Here is an 18,748-nt window from a genome sequence, read left to right on the forward strand (position 1 = left end):
CGCCGCAAAAAAGGGCAGTTGTCGCAACACGCCCGCTGTACTCCTCGTCCGTCAACACTCCGCGAACCACGATATACTCGTGCAGCCCGCCGCCAGCGCTCCGTTCCGATCGCCCCCAGCAAGTCGCCCGCTTGAGAATGTGAGTCGAGGCAGGCCGTTTCCGCACGGTTCTGCATCGACACCATGTCCGCCATCGTCGGATATGAAATCTTCCACTTCGTGACCGATGCCATCCTCTTCATCACCCTGGTGGCCTCGATATGCTTCACCATCTGCGCCGCGCTCCGCCTCCGTCGCCGCCGCGACCATGCACGCAGGGTCTTTTCTTGGGTCAAGATAGCCTGGGTCATGCAAACAATGTATGTGATTATGGCCCCAACATGCTGCAGAAAAAGAAAGGAAAATGAGAGAAACGAAAGAAAGGAAAATGAGAGAAACGAAAGAAGGGAAAAGGGAGAGAGGAGGATATATTCTGGGACTCGATGTTCTAACGCAGTCCCTCAACAGTGCCGTCTTTTTTAGCCTCCTCGAAATCGCGACCGTCACCCTCGTCTCGCGCGTTTATCAATCCAACTATGACTATCTTGATGACGAAACAACAGAGGAGGACCCACTCGTTTTGGTCACTCGCATAGCGACTGGCGCCTCTGCTCTTTCTCTTTGCTTCAACGTCTTTGCCGAGCTCACTATCTTCCTCACCCTCGCTAGCTTGATCCGATGCATTCGATATATTGCTCCCCGCGACGAAAAACACATTCGTCGCCACAAGTGGTCACGATACTCCGCTTACGCCGTCTCGTTTGGCATTTGTATTCTTTCTCTTGCCGTTCTCAGTGTTGAGCTCTATCATATTGTTCTCTCGGAAATCATTTCCTCCACAAACGGCATTGCCTGGGATAGACTCTACAACAACTACTACGTCGCCTCCGCTATCATGAACTTGACATGCCAGGCGGTTCTCGCGTTCCTCGCCATATCCATGCTTGTTCGGTCTTGCCTGCTACGGCGCAAACTTCGCTCCTCGAAGTCGCTACAGAAGCCTCTGCGATACCTCATTGCTTGCTGCAGCGTCTGGATTGTACGTGCTGCTTTTGACATTTACTCCATCATTTTTCAAACGGTTAGCCCGTTCTTGTTTACCCCATTCGTTGAGGCTGGGTCGAGTTTCAACGAAATATTGTCCGTCATTCTCAAGACATGGCCCCTCTTCATCATTCTTGTTATTCTCTATTATCTCGGGCTGGAGAAGAAGACTGGTCTCTCATCTACTGGCACTTCCTTGCTCCTGGGAGACCGTGAAAGCCAGGTAGCTTCATCGGAATTCCTATCCCCAGAGCCGACAATAGCCACGCCGATGACGGAGCGCGCCGTCACCCCAGCTCTGTCGCCCGTACACCAACGCCCAGAAAGCTTATTTTCCTGTGACGGTGTCGCCGATGCACCTCCCGAATATTCTCCGCCAGCTTCCCATCATGTCGTCTCCTCTGTCACCGCAACTTCTCTTCTACATGTGCCAATCATCAGACGACCTATTCCCCCTTCTGCCTCACAAGCTACCGACGAAATGACGCGACTATCGGGAGAGGGCCATGAGCTATCAGCCAATCAGCCCGGAACAATAACACATCAAGCGGCAGTTCCATCGGTTAGCAATTCTTCGCCACAATCATCCCAACTATCACAGCGGAGCCTAGATGAGCTTGTACCGCAACTCCCCAGTACGACAGAAGACGATGATGAGTCTTTGGGTCTTTACCATCAAGCAGATGGCCGCATGCCGCAATCAGAACTGTCCAGCTCATTGCCATCCCACGATGAAGCAATGGGCTTGTACCATCAAGCCGACGGTCGACCCCCGACGTCCGAGGCGGACTCTAGTGTGCTACCCTCACACGAGGAGAGTATGGGCTTGTTTCATCAGGCGGACGGAAGGCCACCGGGATCAAGCAGCAGTGATGTGCCTCCGGAAAGCTCGAATGCAGCCCTCTTTTCGTCATTTGCAGCTACACCAGACACCATGTCTGCCCCTCCATCGCACGATGAAGCGATGGGATTATATCACCAAGCGGACGGTAGAGTGCCTCTGTCAGAAGTGCTGCCACCGGAAAAGGATACGAAAAAGAAGTAATTCGTGTGTTTAAAGCTACAAGGCGTTTTTTTTTTTTGCAAAGCTTGGATACATAGACGTATACGAAGTCGGCATTTATCGGTTGACTTGTCCTTGGCTTCGGTTTGGATATTGGGTTTCCGCATTATTGTATTACTCGGGAAATTGGCGTATTGATGGAAATTACGAGGCGGACGCGCACAGAAACATCTGCATTTATATATTCCTCAGCTGTCGATATGACAGCGTTTGCAAATTCTTTGCTTCTATACCAGATGTACAAATATATGGCTGAAATGCATAGGGGGCGTCTATCTCTCGCTGTGATCCGTTTAATCTACGTCGGAAAATTCACCAGGAACCACGTACTCTCCAAGCTCATTCTCAGTGCCAGCAACGAATCTATTTGGGTCAATATGTGACAGGCGGGTAGTCAGGATGGAACGTACTTTGTGTGGCTTCCTCGAGCTGCGAGCTGGCCTTTACTGTTGAAGAAGTGTACCGTCGTGTACGCCAACGTCTTGCCGACTGCCAATTTGCGTAAGCTCATGATCGAGGCTCTGTTTCGGTCAGAACTTTGAAGGGACTTACTCTTGTCGCAGACGGCCACGCCTTTGAGAATATCGCCGGGATTACCACCAGGATTTAGGTAGCTGACTGGAGGAAAGGAAGTCAGTATCGATGTATCAAACGCGACGTCTCCATTGCCAGACGTACTGTTGATGTCAGTAGAGACGCCAGTCTTCCATCTTCCGTGGGATGAAACGGCTAGACTGCCGCCCAAGTCGACAATCGCGGCCAATGTGCCCCCATGGATGGTATTGAGGCGGTTCTGTTAAGCTGTTATGCGGACATTCTTGAGGATAATGGCCGAGATGGGGGCGTACAGTGTGGTCTTTGTGTATATCCAATTCAAAGTCGACCTTGCCTTTGGCGGCGCTGGTCACACGAAACTGCAGACGAGAGGATTAGCTCAACCGGCCGCGAAATGAGACTATGACCATAAAGTTGAAGGCCCTTACTCGGCTGGCACCAAGTAATCTATTAAAGTGTTAGCTGTAAGCACTGTGCCTGTGTTTGCGCCATCAGTGAGCGGACATACTGCGGCTCGAGACCGGACTGGGCCATGAATGACTTGACCACCTGCTGGCGCGTTAGCAATTGGGCACACTCTGCCCTTCAAAAACAAGCTCACGGTCTGTGTAAAGACCAAGGGTGATAACTTCTTGGCCATCTTGTTAAAGCAGCTACTGGGCACGGAATCGAATAGAATGGTGACTTTGTAAACGCTGAGTATCGGCTACCGAGGCGGCGTCACCACTTTCCGCGCAGTGACCGAGTTCCACCACAGCGACCCTGGCCACTGAAACAGCCGCTAATAAACTAAAGTAATGGGCGCAATTATCCGACCATAATCCGGCCATTTGTTTGATGGCGCCGACACCGTGAACTTTCCAAAACCTTCACCCGTTGTTCTTCGCCCTCCAGTCTCTCTCCGCACAGCGACAACAGAAGCGGAGCTCTAGGGCGAATACGGCGACTTCCCATACCATGATCTAGGCGGTTCCTTCCCTCTCACGGAACGACCTTGGCATCGCCGCCGTTCCGGCGCAACGAGCGCGCACCGAATCCAGCAGGCAACCGTTCCCGCCCTCACGAGAACCTCGAGCGAACGAACACTCCACCAAGGGGCGCGCAAAAATCATGGCGGTCAATCCGCAGCCGGCGCTGCAGCTGGCTGACTACCTGGAGAAGCTGCCGGGCACGACCTTCAGGAAGCTCTACCAGCAGCCCTCGACGGCCTTTGCCATTTTCCGGCGCATGCTGCCGCAGCTGGGTAAAGTTGCCCGGGCCGAGTCGTGGGTGGTGAGCGTGACAAGTTCACTGACGGACTGACAAAAAAAATACCCAACAGCCAAAACGTTTGTGATGCGCATGCTGTACATGCCCAACCCGATGAGTCTGGCGGACCTGGACACTTGGGTCAAGCCCGAAGCGAAGAGGTGAGAGTGAGGCCCGTTCACGGATGTTCTTGTGTCGGGGGACGTTGCTCGCAGAACCAATTTCGCAGGACTAACGCGACGAGCGCCGCAAACCCCGATAGACAAAAAGACCAGGTGCTCTCGACGCTCCGAAGCCTCCACATCGTGCAGATATCCGCGCCGTCCCGCGACAAGCCGCAGGAGGTGCAGCTCACGGCCAACTTTCGCACCTCGATGCGCCTCGCCCTGACCGGCGGAGGCGACCACGGCTCCTTCGGCGTGCCCTCGAGCCTCCTCGTGCCTCCCGAGATCGACCTTGCCTTCCTCGACCGCCACGCGCGCCGGCGCTGGGACGACATCCTCCACTTCGTCGTGTCCTCCGTCGGCTTCAAGAGCACCCTATCCACCAACTCTGACTCCGGCCCCAACAAGAGCGTCCGCGATATCCTCGTGGCTGGCGGCCTCGTCGACCGCCGCCCTAACGGGTCCGTCGGCATCACGCAGGCCGGCTTCACGTTCCTGCTGCAGGAGGCCAACGCCCAGGTGTGGACGCTCCTGCTGATGTGGCTCGAGGCGCTGCTCGAGGCCGACCGCGGCGCCGCCGTCGACGTCCTCTCCTTCCTCTTCGTCCTCGCCAGCCTCGAGCTCGGCCGCGCCTACGACACCGACGCCCTCACCGAGAAGCGCCGCGACATGCTGCCCGCCCTCGCCGACTTTGGCCTCGTCTACATACCCCCGCAGAAGCGCTCCATGTTCTTCCCCACGCGCCTAGCCACCACCCTTACCAGCGGCGGCGGCGGTAGCGCCGGCGGGAACTTCCGCAGCATCAGCGACGGCGTCGCCGCCGCCACCTCGGCCGCGCTCGCTTCCAACGGCCAGCAGTCGAGACCAACTACCGGCTGTACGCGTACACGCAGTCGACGCTGCAGATCGCCGTGCTCGCGCTCTTCGCGCGGCTAACCATGCGCTTCCCGGACATGGTCGCCGGCCGCATCACGCGCACCTCGATCCGGCAGGCCATCCAGTTCGGCATCACCGCCGACCAGATCGTCGCGTACCTCGCCGCCCACGCCCACGAGCAGATGCACCGCTCCGCCGCCCTCGCCAACAAGCCCGTGCTGCCACCGACCGTCGTCGACCAAATCCGCCTCTGGCAGCTCGAGAACGAGCGCATGAAGACCACCAGCGGTTTCCTCTTCCGCGACTTTGATGACCCCAAGGAGTACCACGACACGCGCCGCTTCGCCGAAGAGATTGGCGTGCTCGTCTGGAGCAACGACAAGTCCGGCATGTTCTTTGCCAGCAAGTTTGAGCAGATTAGAGACTACTTGAAGAGTAGGAAGAAGGCAGAATGAGCGTGTCGAAGACGGGCTGCAGCAGAGTGTTGGGTTTCTCCAATACGACATAGATTGGCGAACAAAGGTAGATCTAGGATGAGGATATTTGTTTTCACTGGCGTTGACTACTGGACAATTGCATTATGCACAAGTAGATTGGGACTCGTTTGAGGCTGGAAAAAATGGCCGCATCTATTTAAAATTACAGCGTTATTAAAAACGCAACAATCAAGCATTACTTATATTCTATTACATCAAGACTCCCACCGAGCCAACCGCCACCTTCCTGGGGGTATCTGTCTATCCATGAAAAATCAATCAGCACCTGTGTGCGCCAAACTGCCAAAGCCAGTAATACTCCATCTCGTAAAACCATTCAGCAACGGCAGAAAAGTCAAGAGCAAAATGCAAGAGGCCGAAAAGAAAAGTGCGTGAGTTCAAAGGCCAAAATCAGATACTCCAATCATCAAGACTTCCCTCGATAGTGTCCGTTACCAAAGTCAAAACCAGAAAAGAACGAAGTCCAAGAGAATGTAGCGGGTCGAACCAAAGAAAGAGCGCAGCAATTCTGCGATGTAAAACATGCGGATTTGTGTACATCAACCGAATTATCGAAAATTTAAATATCGACCCTCGAGGCTGTTGGGGTTGGTCATCCCAAAGGCGTTGGAAGCATTGCTGTAATAAGCCTCCTCTAAAAAGTTCAGGCCTAGTTCATCGCAATGACGAGCGTGCGATGCAAAACGTCTTGAGATCTGCAAGTCTCCAGAAAAACCAGGACGGAGATTCGGTCGACGGCGGATGAAAGCATAGTTTTCTCTCCAGCGCCTCAGTGACTCTCTGGAAGCTGTGGTGATGCATTGTGATTCGAGTATGGAAAAGACTTGACGACAAAGGTCGTCCTCGTCCCGTAGAAGGTATGGAGGGTCTTCACAGAGTTCTATATCTGCATGCCTTCTCCTGCGGGAGGCGTCTTGAACACCCATCTGGATTGTGTCGGTGGCTTGAGCCAGCACGTGAGCCATGTGCTCGCTAGAAAGACGGTCTCGTAGCGCAGTAAACCGACCGGTCCAGTAGGCAGACGGCTGGGCATGTATAATTTGCCCAGGGCGTGGTAAAGATTCGGTTGCGTCGTTCATCTGTCCTGAGGAATCTGGTGTTGTAATGTTGGTCGTGGAAGAATGTCTGCTCGATGATATCGAGTCTTCTTGTGAAGCTCGTCTGAGCGAACGGAAGAGGAATCTGATAGGCATTTCGGATTGCTTGAGAGGAGTTTCGGGCAATTTGGTCTGTGGTTTGGGGATAGAGTCTAGCGCAGTGGTTCGACGGGGAGCCGAGTTCTTTATATCTTGCAAGACATTCATAGTTTTGGATTTAGGTAGTCTTGTGGCAAACGTAGGCTTTCTCGTCGGAGGGCTAGCAAGGTGTGGCGGCCTGGTAGTGTGCGTATATTCTCCATTGTCGGTGAATACAGTGGTGGTAGATTCTGAGGCGATTTTGAGTTTCGAAAGTGTTGAAGTAAGTTCTTCTTCGAACTTACTTCGTGGCGTTGTGCCTGGCGTGGGCACCGCGTCTTTGGCAGGGGACGAGAGACTTGCTAAGCTTTGCGTCTTCAATAATGTCTTTCTGGCGAAGATACTGATAGCCGTCTTCTTCTCAGTTATAGGTGTTGCCGAGGTTTGCACTCCGTCATTGTCTTGTGCTTGGGCACAGTCGTTGATTGCGTTGACAATGATCAATCCGGCACTTCGTGTCAAGTCTGGTCCTCGGGAGTTTTTGACAGGCCCGATTGGCGAAGATATCACCAAGGGCTGCTTAATCCGACTGGAACTCGAATCATTTTTGTGGCCTGAGAATATCTGAGAAATTCCCATTCTGCTTTTACCCATACTGAAGGGCAGAGCTGACTCATTTGGTTCCAATTACGTCAGTGTCAAGGCCCATGTCGGAACTGATCGATGGTAGAGAGCCGCCGGTTGATGAAAGTACAGTGCAATCCAAAAAGAGATTAATAGTCCAAGTATTGGGTAACAGCAGATGCTGGTTTGGAAGCAAAAGAAAGCTCAGTAACGAAATCGGACAAGAGGAGAATGTGCAAGCCGGCCGGATCCAAGCCCAACCGAGGATGGAGATGGCAGCTGGTAGAACGCGATGGGAAGCGCGCCTCTGTCGCGAAGAAGCTGACGCAGTTTGCATGCAAGTTCGCTTATTCAGTGGGACTGCAAATGGCATAGAATGCGATGAAAGGCAAAGATGCGATTGGCCGGGCGTTTCGTTTATTTTGGTCCAAGGCAGTAGCAGTCTGGCAGCTGCCTGTCAGTCAGATGGGCCGTTCGCCAGCTGGCAGGCATAAACCAAGCAAACGCCTGTGGTTTGTAAATTTGACATCTCTACCTGGTACCTACAGATCTTAGTTAATACCTAGGCATGTGCCAATGTAGCCAAGGTCTATGTTACGCAGCTTAAGAACACTTATGTACACTGGTTTGGGACCGACCTTGTTGAGCGGCATGTGATATGTCTCGATTTCCTTCGTCGTCATTGGCACTATTGGTTCGGTACAAGAGGTGAGTAGCATCACGTAAATAGGTAATACGCCAAAATCACAGAAGAAAACGAATTTATTACAGTGTCAATAAGTCATTCTTGCAATTTCAGCCCTCAGTCTCCCAACCGTCCACAGTAAACTTGATTGTCACGTCCGCCGCGCCTCGCTCAATCACATTTCCGTTTGGATCAAATAAGGCCCTCTCGATATATGTAGCATTGCCATTCAAGTCGAATAGAATGACTGTCTGACGCTGGGTTCCATACAAGCCCGTTGAATAACCGCCAACGGGGTTGGGTGGTGCATGGCTGGATCCATTTGAAGCTTTGGAGTCCTCATCCCAGCCCACACGACCTTTGGCTGCGGATTCTGCGAACTCGGCCTTTTGCTGAGAGGTGCCGACGGGTGGTAGGAATACGCTGTGGCGAAACCTCTTCATGCTATCCTGCACGGTACCTTCTCCGTCGCTGGCGGGCGGCAGCGTGTCCCGACTAAGGACTGTGAAGAGTGACTCGACAAAATCCGATTCGCTCTGATTATGGGATACAGCATCTTGGATAGCCTTGCTGACTAGCTCCTCACCGTCCAGTACCTTCGGCCATTTTTCCGGGTTCGTGTATGTTGTGTTACTCAATCCCCAGGTCCTTCCCCTCTCCCCCGTCACGATCGGAACATCGTCCACGCGATCTGCTCGGTTGCTCACAATCGAAACATTTTCGGCATTTTTGCGCACCCTTCCGCAGATCATGGAGAACCCGCCGACACCTTTGACCCCGCCGTCCTTGACCAAGCGATGGACACGATCAGTCAGCGACTCGTTTGCGTCACCGCCCAGCCATAGGCTGGGCATGCCACCTCTGCTTCGCGTCGTAGAAATCGCAGACGCCTCATCGACAATTTCTTGATAGTTGGTGAGAATGGCAAAGTCGCCAGCTTTGTTCACAGCTAGCCACGTGCCTTTCTCGGGTCGCTGCAGGTCCCGCGACGAGAGGACCTGCTGGCCGGAACTTTGGTGAGTCCACCAATGAGGTCGAGATGTCGGCCGTAATATGAACTCATCTCGGTTATCGACGATTATCAGAGAATAATCCGGGTGGGCGGTAGACAAGATGGCGATGCACATCGCGATTGTGCCGTGGCAGCTGCGTTACTAACGGAAAACGCGAGCGGCACACGGGTTGTAAGTTGCCGCACTTAAGAAACAGCTCTTTGTACTGGCTAGGCCAGAGCGAGTTTAAAATCTGTTCAAAACAAACCGTGAAGGAGGAAGATCGGTGAGTGTGAGTGTCAGGTTGACCGCGCCGAGACTCCGAGTCCTCGGGGTATGCGATGGCGGCTGAAGTACTCCGCTGCATGCTGCGTCATTGGCCACCCCGAACCACTGCTGCCCGAAATCCGCCCAACCCACCATTCCTCATACATAGAAGCTTGTGATCAACGCCAACGCACCTGAGTCCTGTCAAGACAGCCCTCAAACAAATTAATCCGCTATTAAATGTGTTGGAATCCAAAATCGTTCTACGACCTCTCCAAGTGGCAGCTGTAATGGTTGAGACTGACCGACTGGCGTGCAGCCGCAAAGAGGCGATCATTATTTGATTGTGCAGCAGCTCTGTATGTATGTATGCAAGGCACTGCGCCGACATCGCTGGGCTCGGACAACAAACGAAATGCAACTAATTTCGTACAACCAACATTTTTACCGACCATGCATCATCCAAAAACCGTTCTTGCAGCTTGTTCGAAATGCAGTTTCCGCTCATGCAACGGCCTCTATATACAGCCTGAAATGCAGCAAACCAAAGTTTTCAATGCAGTTTGAAGTAGCCTGGCTGCAGCCGCTGCAGAACCTGGTCCGGGTCGTACTTCTTGGAAATGTTTCGAAGTTTGGCGAGGTTTGCATCTCCGTAGCTAGCAAACACATCCTGCTTCTGCGAAGCGTAGTTTTGGTACAGGTAGGGGTGATCGAGCCCTCGTGTCTTCGCTGCTGCCGTGGAGCGAGTCACTATGGCGTTGGCTGCGGCCATGATGCGCTCGTCGTCGCTAATTTTCGTCCACGAGAAGTCAATGTTGACCACTGTTCCGAAACAATTAGCACAGAAAATAAGAATACTTGAGGCGGTGTACGAACAGGTAAGCGGGCCTTGGCCTTCTAGACCCAAGGGGTTGCCGCCGTTCTTGGAAAAATGCTTCGTCATGGACGTGGTGATTGGCTGAAAGATGGCAGCCGGCACGATGCCGGGCGCGTCCTTGACTTTGTCTACTTCCTCCGTATAGATAGCAATGATCTCGTCCATGAGTGCCGCACTATTTTTGAAGGTAAAAGTCCAATAAGTTTTGCTACGACAAGTTGTCAGAATCAATGAGTCAAAATCTGTTTCTCTCGCTCATAGACGACGTACCGGAATCCGTAAGGATTGGTAGCGTTGAACTCTTGTGTTAGTGACGGTAGGTCGACTACGCGCAGAGTGTCGGCAACGGCACCGGTAATGGCCGTGAAGTTTTGAAGAACGGGAGGATTGGCAACGGGTTTGCCATACTGGAGGTCCGAAGCAATGACATAAATGCCCTGCGTTTGTGCGTATGCGTATGCCGTAATAATCTGAGCATAATCATCTTCAGGAGAATTGATAGCAAAACTCTCGAAAGCCTTGTTGATGGCCTTGCTCGTCTCGAGTGTGTTGATAAAGGTTTGCGAACCAGCCCACATGTCGCCTTGTGGATATGTCTCGAGGTCGAGGCGCGTGACAATGGCAAAGTTATTACCGCCGCCGCGCAGCGCCCAATAGAGATCCTTGTTGCATGATTTGGCATTGATGTCGCGAATGGAGCCGTCTGCAAGGACTACCTGGTAGTTGTAGACATTGTCACACGCCCAGCCGTATCGTGCCGAAAAGAACGATATGCCGCCACCCAGAGTAAGTCCTCCAACACCGATGGGAGACACCCTGCCGCCGATGACGGTGAGGTTTTGCGGAGTCAGCTGCGAGTACACATTGTACCACGTGTTGCCGGCTCCAACAGACGTGATCTTCTTGTCTTTCGATAGTTGTACATCTGTAAGATGAATAAAATCAACTGTTACGCCATCTTGAATGTTGGAGGCTCCCGAGAATGCGCCATGACCCCCACTCTTGATGGCGAACTTGCATTGGGTTACGCGAAACGTCAGGATAGCCAAGGAAACATCCTCGGCGCGGGTGGGCGAGAAGCGGCAAGATGGACGGGTAAGCTCCTGCTGCTGGGACCAGTATCGGTTTTCTTGGAAATCATAGGTTGAGGAGTTCGGGAAGGCAACGGTATTGGGACGGGAGAAGGCCAGGAAGCCACACTGTTTTACAGGTCTGTCAGCCACGGCCGAGGGAAGGGACACGGAACTTGCCGCGTGGGAATCTGGGGCTGAACTCACTGCTACGTCGCAACCAAAGTTGGAAGCTGCCCTTGATTGGTGAGTCGCATTGTGACCCAGGTAGGTTGATATGTCGGCCTGGACACCCTCCAATGTGTAGGGTGAGAAGGAGACAGCGACAGCACTGCGCGAGAGAAGTGCCAGAGCGGCAAGCAAGAAGAGTCGCATCATGAGTCTGTGTGTGTACCGCGGGGGAAGCGACCACGCGAATAGGGTGACCCAAGGGAAAAGGATCGTAGACGGTGGTCAGCAATGGGGTTGCAGGAGGGGGCGCTAGACGGTTTCCTTGGTTGGGTGAGTGGATTGGCGAGGTCCTGGCTGTTGCGCGGGGATAACCATCGATGTCTTCGTTGGGGCAGGAGAGAGATCGGACGAGGAAATCCAGGGTTTATTAGCAGGTTGAGTCGAGAATCGCGGTAGAGCACGAGTTCGGGCGAATTGGCCACCCGGCGGCGTTTTCATTGAGCAGTAACGCCGTCAACTGTGGCCGTATTGGCGCGAAAAAGGTGGGAAATTATCGACGGACATGCTTGGAGGGCCGTGTTGGTGATTTTTTGCGTGGGATATCGGCGGGTGGCACGGAGGACGCGGACGCTAGCTAGCTTGAGGCAAGTCAGCCGAAGATCTAGCTAGGAAATAAATCGTTTGGGAAGGTCGCCATCCGGGAAGCATTTTCCTTTGTACGGCCGGTGATGGCGGATGCAGACTCTGCCTATCGCTACCCAAAAACGTCACTATCTCTGTTACAAGCGAATAGAGCGGGGTTTCAAGGGAGACTTCGTTGAGGCGCCAAAAGCCCTCTTTGAGTAAACAAATATTGCCATTTTTGTGAATGATGGGCATGTATCCGTACCTTGCGGGAAAGCCTGGGAACTTTACTACAAAAGAATGACTGTGGCTTGCCTTTGCCCCTGTGCCAGCCGCAGCCACTTCGCGGTGCGCCAGCCACCATTACTAGCCTCGTATGGGCAATATATTTGATTCAACTCTCCATCTTCTGCGTGTTATGCTGTTGCGGGCCATGGCCACACAAAAGCACTTGCTAATAGCGACGGCAGGCTTCGGTGCTATCATTTCATAAGATAATGTCCAAACCATGGCCCACCCTGGTACCAATATGGACGCACTAACGTCGAGACAGATGGGTGTGCTCCGAAGCACCACGACTCGAACCGTCTACAGGCCGTCAGATTGAGCTTCAAGCTAGAAGAAACAAGTCAGCAAAAACCAGTTCACTACCTGCTTACGGCGGCCGGCGCGAGACCTCCCCTCCAAAGTCTAGCACTATTCCACGCCAGCGATGTTCAGTGTCGGAGACATCTTCGCGGCACCCATGCTGCCACTTCGTCAATAAGCGACTCCAACGTCACTGTCGAGATGTCGCAGCGCAGACTCAATGGAGCCCGAAGACCCTTGCGCTGTCATCTTACTGAATGCCCTTCACGGCATCTCCCGTCCTCCGTTGCGGCGGCCTGCCCACTGGCGGCAACGTCATTCGTCGGTGGACGCTGACGGGCTTCGGAGGGGCGCTTTTGTATGTTGGATCTGTGGTTGATCTCTAGCCCAATTCCGGGCCTGTTCCTGCACCATTCCGTCTTGGTCTGATGCGCGGCCATGGGGGAGGTCGGTACTCCCTCACTCTTATTAGCGCCCGACCCCCAAATTCCATATCCTCTTAATGTAGCCTCATGGCCCCCATCAATAAGCCACCCTCTACTTCTTTTTACCGAATGCTGGATCAAAGGTAGCAATCTGTCATTGTTGCTGCTGCTTCTTTTCTGGTTTGCTCGATCAACCTGAGTGTGGTGGCTCGCCCGTGCCAGTCGCATCGTCACAATGGGCACGCAAAATGTGTCTCAAAGGGCTGACCAAGTACGTCTGACATATCTTTTACCAGTGGTCGATCATACTCCCGAGCGCGGGGTAGAGGTTTGCTAACCTTCGTCGTCGCCTTTTATGTAGGAGGGCTTGATTGCATGCTTATGCGTCGCCATCGTCTTCGTCCTTATGCGTACTGGCGCACGCTGGTATAAGCTGCGCAAGGTTCCCTACCAGATGGAGGACATCTTTATGTACTTCGCACTGGCCTCATTTATCCTCACGGTTGCACTATACTATGCAACAATCGATGCATTTTTCAAAGTCACCGCCATTGCGGAAGGCCGCGCACAACCATATACTGGACTCTCCGACGACCTGGTCGCGATGCTGAAGGAGTTTTTTGTTGTCCAATTCTTCTTCTGGTCGACGCTTTGGGCTGTCAAATGGAGTCTCCTATTCATGTTCAAGCGACTCACCGAAGGCTTGCCTCTCTACACACAGATTTGGTGGGGAGTCATGGTATATTCCGTCCTGGTTTTCATTGGATGTTGCATTAGCAACTTCACCAGTTGTTCATCGATGAAGGCCTGGTTTACGGCGGGTGAATGCAGCACGAGCGACCGAGATGCGCGCGCCAAGGCGATTAGCCTATGGTTCAGCTTAGCCGCTGATTTATCTACAGATCTCCTGAGTATGTCGGGCTCCATCTTCCATCCCCAAGCGATTCTAACATGTCCAGTCATGGCCGTACCACTCCGCGTATTGTGGAATTTAAAAATCTCTCGAGTCGAAAAGCTCAGCATCGGACTCATTTTTGCCGTCGGCATCATCACAATGGCCACTGCCATTATTCGAAGCGTATCACTCAACTCAAGCTCGAGCACAGGACAAGTCAGCACGACATGGCTAATGCTGTGGGCTGGCATCGAAGGAGCTGTCGGTATGCACAAACCTGGGTGTCCCTCAATGGGCTGGCCATCGCTAATACATCCATAGCCATCATTGTAGGCTGCCTGCCTGCCTTTGCCATATTCATCCGCGGCCGAGTAATCGCCTCAAAAGCGCAGTACGAGGGCGACTCGAATCAAAGTCCGCCAGACTACAACTCGCAGCCAAAATCCCGCGAGCGGGCCAACAGTCTAGGGTCGCAAGATCCCAATCCGGTATGGGAAACTCGTGACAATTCCAGCGACAAAAGCTTGGTCGACTCTATTACCGTCGCTCGGCCATGGTCACAGAGATGGCACGGCCCGAATCGGCAAGCCATACAACGAGATCCCGAGGCTGGTCACGAATTGCGACCGGTGCCGCCATCTTAATCGGCTGTTCATTCTTGTTTTGTGTATATTTCCAGCGCAGCGAGCGATTACTCCTTTGATGAGAAAATACAATGAATAATGCGAACCACTACGAATAGCGCTCGTCAGTTGCAAACTATCACGCAACGGAAACACGAGCTGTCGTCGTACCCCCCATCTTGCAGCTATTTATACTATATCTGTGCGTCGTATACTAGGTTAGTTAGGGGCCCGCAAAGCAGGAGAGGGAGGCATCATCATTGTTATCCCCTAACCTTGTTTGCGGGGGGCACTCGACTTACTACAGGGGCTCTGTTAGCATGGCCCAAGAGGGCACGATAGAGCGATGGTCGGTTTAGGGTGCAATGTTTGCGATCAATTATGCCCATAAGCCCAATATGTTGCAATTATGCGAAAGTAGAATCCTGCTTTTATCAGCGCCGATTAGCGACAACAGTTCGGCTGGTGTGCCTTGCATGCCAGCCCGCCATGTTCTTGGCTACATGCCAATATTACGGGGTCTTATGTGACTAGCTGACGGGGCCAGCCACAACAAACTCGGACAGCAGTGACGTGGACATTGTGAAGCAGACCCTGCAAGCCTGAAGAGGTCGAGAAGAGTATTCCGTGCCGAACAAGAACATGCTCTTACGACCCTGTTGCAATGCCACCCACGAATGCACAATTTTGCCCGCAACGCTGGCGTAGTACTCGGACGAGACCGCGCGTATATACGATTACGCACCGATAACAGAATATCAGATCAGCTAAAAATGTCGCCAACACAAAGACTTAGGCAAGTGACAAGTCGGGAATAAATAACAGCCTAAAAATAGCCGTCCGCATGCATGAGACTCAAACAGGAGTCTCGTAGCGTAGCGTTGAGTAAAGTGATATTTAAATTCTCCTTATATGGACATTGGTATCATGGCTAAACTAAAGGGACCTCTCCCGAGTTTCCAAAACAAAATAACAACAAAAAGAAGTACGCCAACCGTGTGTAATCTACAAAATCAAGGCTCCCACTGCAGCCATGGCTAGCCAGCCATAGACCCCAGAACTCGCCGCACCACCCGCCGCCGCGTTCTTTTTCGACGTCGCGCTGGGACTGACCGTGGCGCTGGACCCTGCCGCGCCGGCCTTGCCCGAGCTCGTCGCCGCCGCCGTCGCCGTCGCCGTGCAGGCGGACGCGCCGCGGGGGACGCCCGGCACCGGGGCGCCCTCGGCGTTAACGTCGCAGCGTCGTGTGCCCGTCTTGTTCTGTACCTTGAAGTCGATGCTCGCGCGCCGAAAGTCGTACGAGACGTTCGTCGTGGTGTTGCTGAAGACCTGGGAGATGGCGTAGGAGAGCGGCGCGGGCACGCGGGTGCGCTCGATGGCGGCAATGTAGCGCAGCAGGTCGTCGTCCTGGCGCCAGACCTGGAGGGTGGCGTTGCGGACCTCGCCGGTGTCGATGGCGGGCGCGACGGCGAGCTGGGAGTCGGTGTCGGCGGTGCCGCCGAGGGTGCCGGCGGCGTCCTGCACGCTCAGGTTGGTCCGGATCCAGGGGTAGGTGTAGACGACGTCGTCGAGCGTGTCGGCGGCCGGGATGTAGGAGACCTCGAAGAAGGCGATGTAGCGGGCGGCGCGCGCGGCGTCGTCGAGCTTGACGAGCGTGACGACGGCGGGCGTGTAGAAGACGGGGTTCGCGGGGACGATGTCGGCCGGGGGCTTCAGCGTGGACAGCGTGACGGGGGTGGCGGTCGGCTTCTTGGAGGAGGACGAGGGGGATGCGGACGAGGACGAGGAGGACGAGTGGAAGTCGGCGGTAAAGTCAAAGTCGCGGCCGGTCAAGGGCGGATCGGGCCAGGAGGCGGCGGCGAGTGAGGCCAAGCTGGCGGCGACGGCGATCCAGCGTCGAGGCGGCATCGTTTTGTGTGTGGTGTGTGGGTGGATGGGAGATGGAAGGGCGAGAAGGCAGGAGGAGGGAGGAGGGAGGAGGGAGAGATGGATTGGATGGCCGATGGAGAGAAATGGTAAAGGGATGAGAGGGCCAAGTCAATGGTGAGTTGAAGCAGTGGCGACTCTGGAGGAAAATACAATTCAGAACCCTCGTAAATTGATGATCGGTGGGGAAGGGCCTGATCCCCCTCCGCTTTGTTAGATGCCGTTTGGCCCGTAGCGTGGTGGCCGCGTAATGCACCTACGAAGCGCCCGTTGCGACAAGATGCACTTGTAGATGTAGCTTGTTAGTTTAGATGAGATAACGCAGATTAGGTACTGGTCTGATCTTGAAAACTGCGACTAAATCAGGATAAAGAATAAAACAAGTAATTTTTTTTTTCTTTTTCAAAGTTTCGATACGAACCGATTTCCCCGTGACAAATTAATGCGGTCTTGACTGCCTCGTCAATCAGACTGACAGACCACCCCAACCAAAACCAGATAGACAGCAAGCCACACTTTGTCAGCCCCACGACCGACCGAATCGGAGCTCTTTTTTTTTTCTCTCCATCACAGTTGGACAACAACTCCTGGCAAACGCCATCCTCTCCTCATCATTCTTCTGCCTCTATCGCCTGACCGCAAGCCTCCACTACTCATCCGTGTACCTCAACAGCCCCTTGAAGATGCTCAGTCTCAAAGAATGGCCAACTTGTCCGCAGCACAGTTGAGATCCTCACGGCACGCATCACAAATGGCATCTGAATACGTAACGATGGCGGGGATCTCCGTCGGGCACTTGAAACCGGCCTTTCGCCCTCTAGGCGTAGCCATTTGCTGCAGTAGTTGGTCGGCTTGTCGACTTTGTGTCCGCAACAGTAAGCTACACTCACTTCGCCGCACATGTTGATGGTAGTGGAAATAAATTCCTGAGGAAAAGGCTTGAGGTAGTTCGTCTTGTGTTGTTGTGTTGTTTGGCCAGCACTTGCTTCTTGGAAACGCAAGGTAGGCTCAATTTATATCACTAATAAAGAGCACCGCCTCACGGAAGCACAGCTGTTGAGGCGCACCTCGCTAAGCGCCCGTACTTCTTGGATGCAATACAAACATGTCCTTTTCCTCTTGAGACATTGCTTCAAGGCTGTAACCTGATTATAAGGTGCACAATGCCTCTACGGACTTGCCTTAGCGCGCGCATCGTAAAGGCTCCAAAATAGGGTTAAATCGCCAATATTCGCACATCACTCTTCAAAGATGTTTCATTTAGCACCCAAATAACTTGTATTGTACAGTACCGTCTCCTTTTACGTAGGAAGGCAACGACGCTGACCACTTCCGCCCCGACAGGGGCCATTAAAAATAAAACTGTTGCCATTACTGTTCCGCTAATTACTTCCCCCAAACATCCCTTTCCAGTCATTTCAGCCCGATCATCGATTCGCTGGGCTGGTTGCATTTACGATCTAGGGATCCGGCTCTTGGTAAGATCCTGAGAGCCAGGCCAGTGGAAGCCCCAGCTGTCATCAAACTCGTCTGCCACATAAGAAACTTGACCAATGCAATACCCTTTATACAGTATCAATCTCTGAGCCATCCTGGCACGTATGTAGGTTCGCGCTTAACTGTACACCACTCGATTAGCATTGCCTTTCAGTGCCCGCTGACTCCGACTGGCAGGAGGTGCATATTGGAACCTCAGTGAATAAATACCTATTGGCACGCAGTTGCGGCAAACCTCGTGCGGGCATTGCACCTTCGGGCCTATACCACAGCTCTTGTCACCTTGGCAAAATTTCTGCGTATTCGGCTCATTGCACTCGCAGCAGCGCCACTGCCATCCTTTTGCGCAGTAGTGGCAACCATCCAGACCGCAAGGCTCGGAGGACCCGGTGGTTTCATTATTGTTCCATGAGTGATTTTCACAGACCATTTTCTTGCCGGTAGAGGAAATCGTGTGTTCTAGGCAGTAGACCGCGTCCCGGATCGTGCCGTTCCCGCAGGGGTGCGTCTGGAAGAAGAGTCTACACATGTTGTTTGGTCTCGGCGTAATGAGTTTCGCGATGATGCGTCGGTTATTTTGCTTTGAAATGTTGAGTATGTAGATATCTGGAAGTGATGAAGAGGAAAAGATACGGCCACAGTCCGTCTTCTGGACGCTGTTTATATAGTTGCGGGATCTTATTCTTGTGACAGGCAAAACATCCATGGCATGTGCTAGAAACTTGCTTTATTTCTTTTGATATCTTGATGTAAAAGTCGGCTGCTGTGGCCTGCCAGTGCATTGACGAGTCTCGCCGGTGGCACCGTGACGACTTCAACTTCC

General features: G+C 53.2%; 7 protein-coding genes across 7 annotated transcripts; 3 read left to right on the forward strand and 4 right to left on the reverse strand.

Annotated features, from left to right (window-relative positions):
• Positions 1–183: 183 nt before the first annotated feature.
• On the forward strand, positions 184–2,128 carry ISF_02615 (hypothetical protein; the record flags this gene model as incomplete). Its single annotated transcript, XM_018846221.1, has 2 exons — positions 184–359; positions 508–2,128. The coding sequence occupies 2 exons, from the start codon at positions 184–186 to the stop codon at positions 2,126–2,128; spliced, it is 1,797 nt and encodes a 598-aa protein (XP_018706928.1).
• A 311-nt stretch (positions 2,129–2,439) lies between these two features.
• Positions 2,440–3,341, reverse strand: ISF_02616 (Thioesterase superfamily; the record flags this gene model as incomplete). Its single annotated transcript, XM_018846222.1, has 8 exons — positions 2,440–2,509; positions 2,557–2,635; positions 2,699–2,764; positions 2,825–2,939; positions 2,995–3,060; positions 3,130–3,148; positions 3,210–3,250; positions 3,303–3,341. The coding sequence occupies 8 exons, from the start codon at positions 3,339–3,341 to the stop codon at positions 2,440–2,442; spliced, it is 495 nt and encodes a 164-aa protein (XP_018706929.1).
• Positions 3,342–3,811: 470 nt separating this feature from the next.
• On the forward strand, positions 3,812–5,444 carry ISF_02617 (Transcription factor Tfb2; the record flags this gene model as incomplete). The annotated part of the gene is made up of 4 exons (XM_018846223.1): positions 3,812–3,944; positions 4,023–4,110; positions 4,179–4,888; positions 4,972–5,444. 4 exons carry the CDS (start codon positions 3,812–3,814, stop codon positions 5,442–5,444), a joined length of 1,404 nt encoding a protein of 467 aa, XP_018706930.1.
• A 2,636-nt stretch (positions 5,445–8,080) lies between these two features.
• ISF_02618 (hypothetical protein) lies at positions 8,081–9,097 on the reverse strand (the record flags this gene model as incomplete). The annotated part of the gene is made up of 1 exon (XM_018846224.1): positions 8,081–9,097. One exon carries the CDS (start codon positions 9,095–9,097, stop codon positions 8,081–8,083), a length of 1,017 nt encoding a protein of 338 aa, XP_018706931.1.
• A 685-nt stretch (positions 9,098–9,782) lies between these two features.
• On the reverse strand, positions 9,783–11,551 carry ISF_02619 (FAD binding domain protein; the record flags this gene model as incomplete). Its single annotated transcript, XM_018846225.1, has 4 exons — positions 9,783–10,051; positions 10,106–10,281; positions 10,377–11,305; positions 11,384–11,551. 4 exons carry the CDS (start codon positions 11,549–11,551, stop codon positions 9,783–9,785), a joined length of 1,542 nt encoding a protein of 513 aa, XP_018706932.1.
• Positions 11,552–13,219: 1,668 nt separating this feature from the next.
• On the forward strand, positions 13,220–14,523 carry ISF_02620 (hypothetical protein; the record flags this gene model as incomplete). The annotated part of the gene is made up of 5 exons (XM_018846226.1): positions 13,220–13,255; positions 13,346–13,723; positions 13,790–13,895; positions 13,944–14,144; positions 14,201–14,523. The coding sequence occupies 5 exons, from the start codon at positions 13,220–13,222 to the stop codon at positions 14,521–14,523; spliced, it is 1,044 nt and encodes a 347-aa protein (XP_018706933.1).
• A 984-nt stretch (positions 14,524–15,507) lies between these two features.
• On the reverse strand, positions 15,508–16,410 carry ISF_02621 (hypothetical protein; the record flags this gene model as incomplete). Its single annotated transcript, XM_018846227.1, has 1 exon — positions 15,508–16,410. One exon carries the CDS (start codon positions 16,408–16,410, stop codon positions 15,508–15,510), a length of 903 nt encoding a protein of 300 aa, XP_018706934.1.
• Between the last annotated feature and the right edge of the window lie 2,338 nt (positions 16,411–18,748).

Source organism: Cordyceps fumosorosea, assembly GCF_001636725.1.
Source record: "Cordyceps fumosorosea ARSEF 2679 chromosome Unknown scaffold_4, whole genome shotgun sequence".
NCBI classification, from domain to species: Eukaryota; Fungi; Ascomycota; class Sordariomycetes; order Hypocreales; family Cordycipitaceae; genus Cordyceps; species Cordyceps fumosorosea.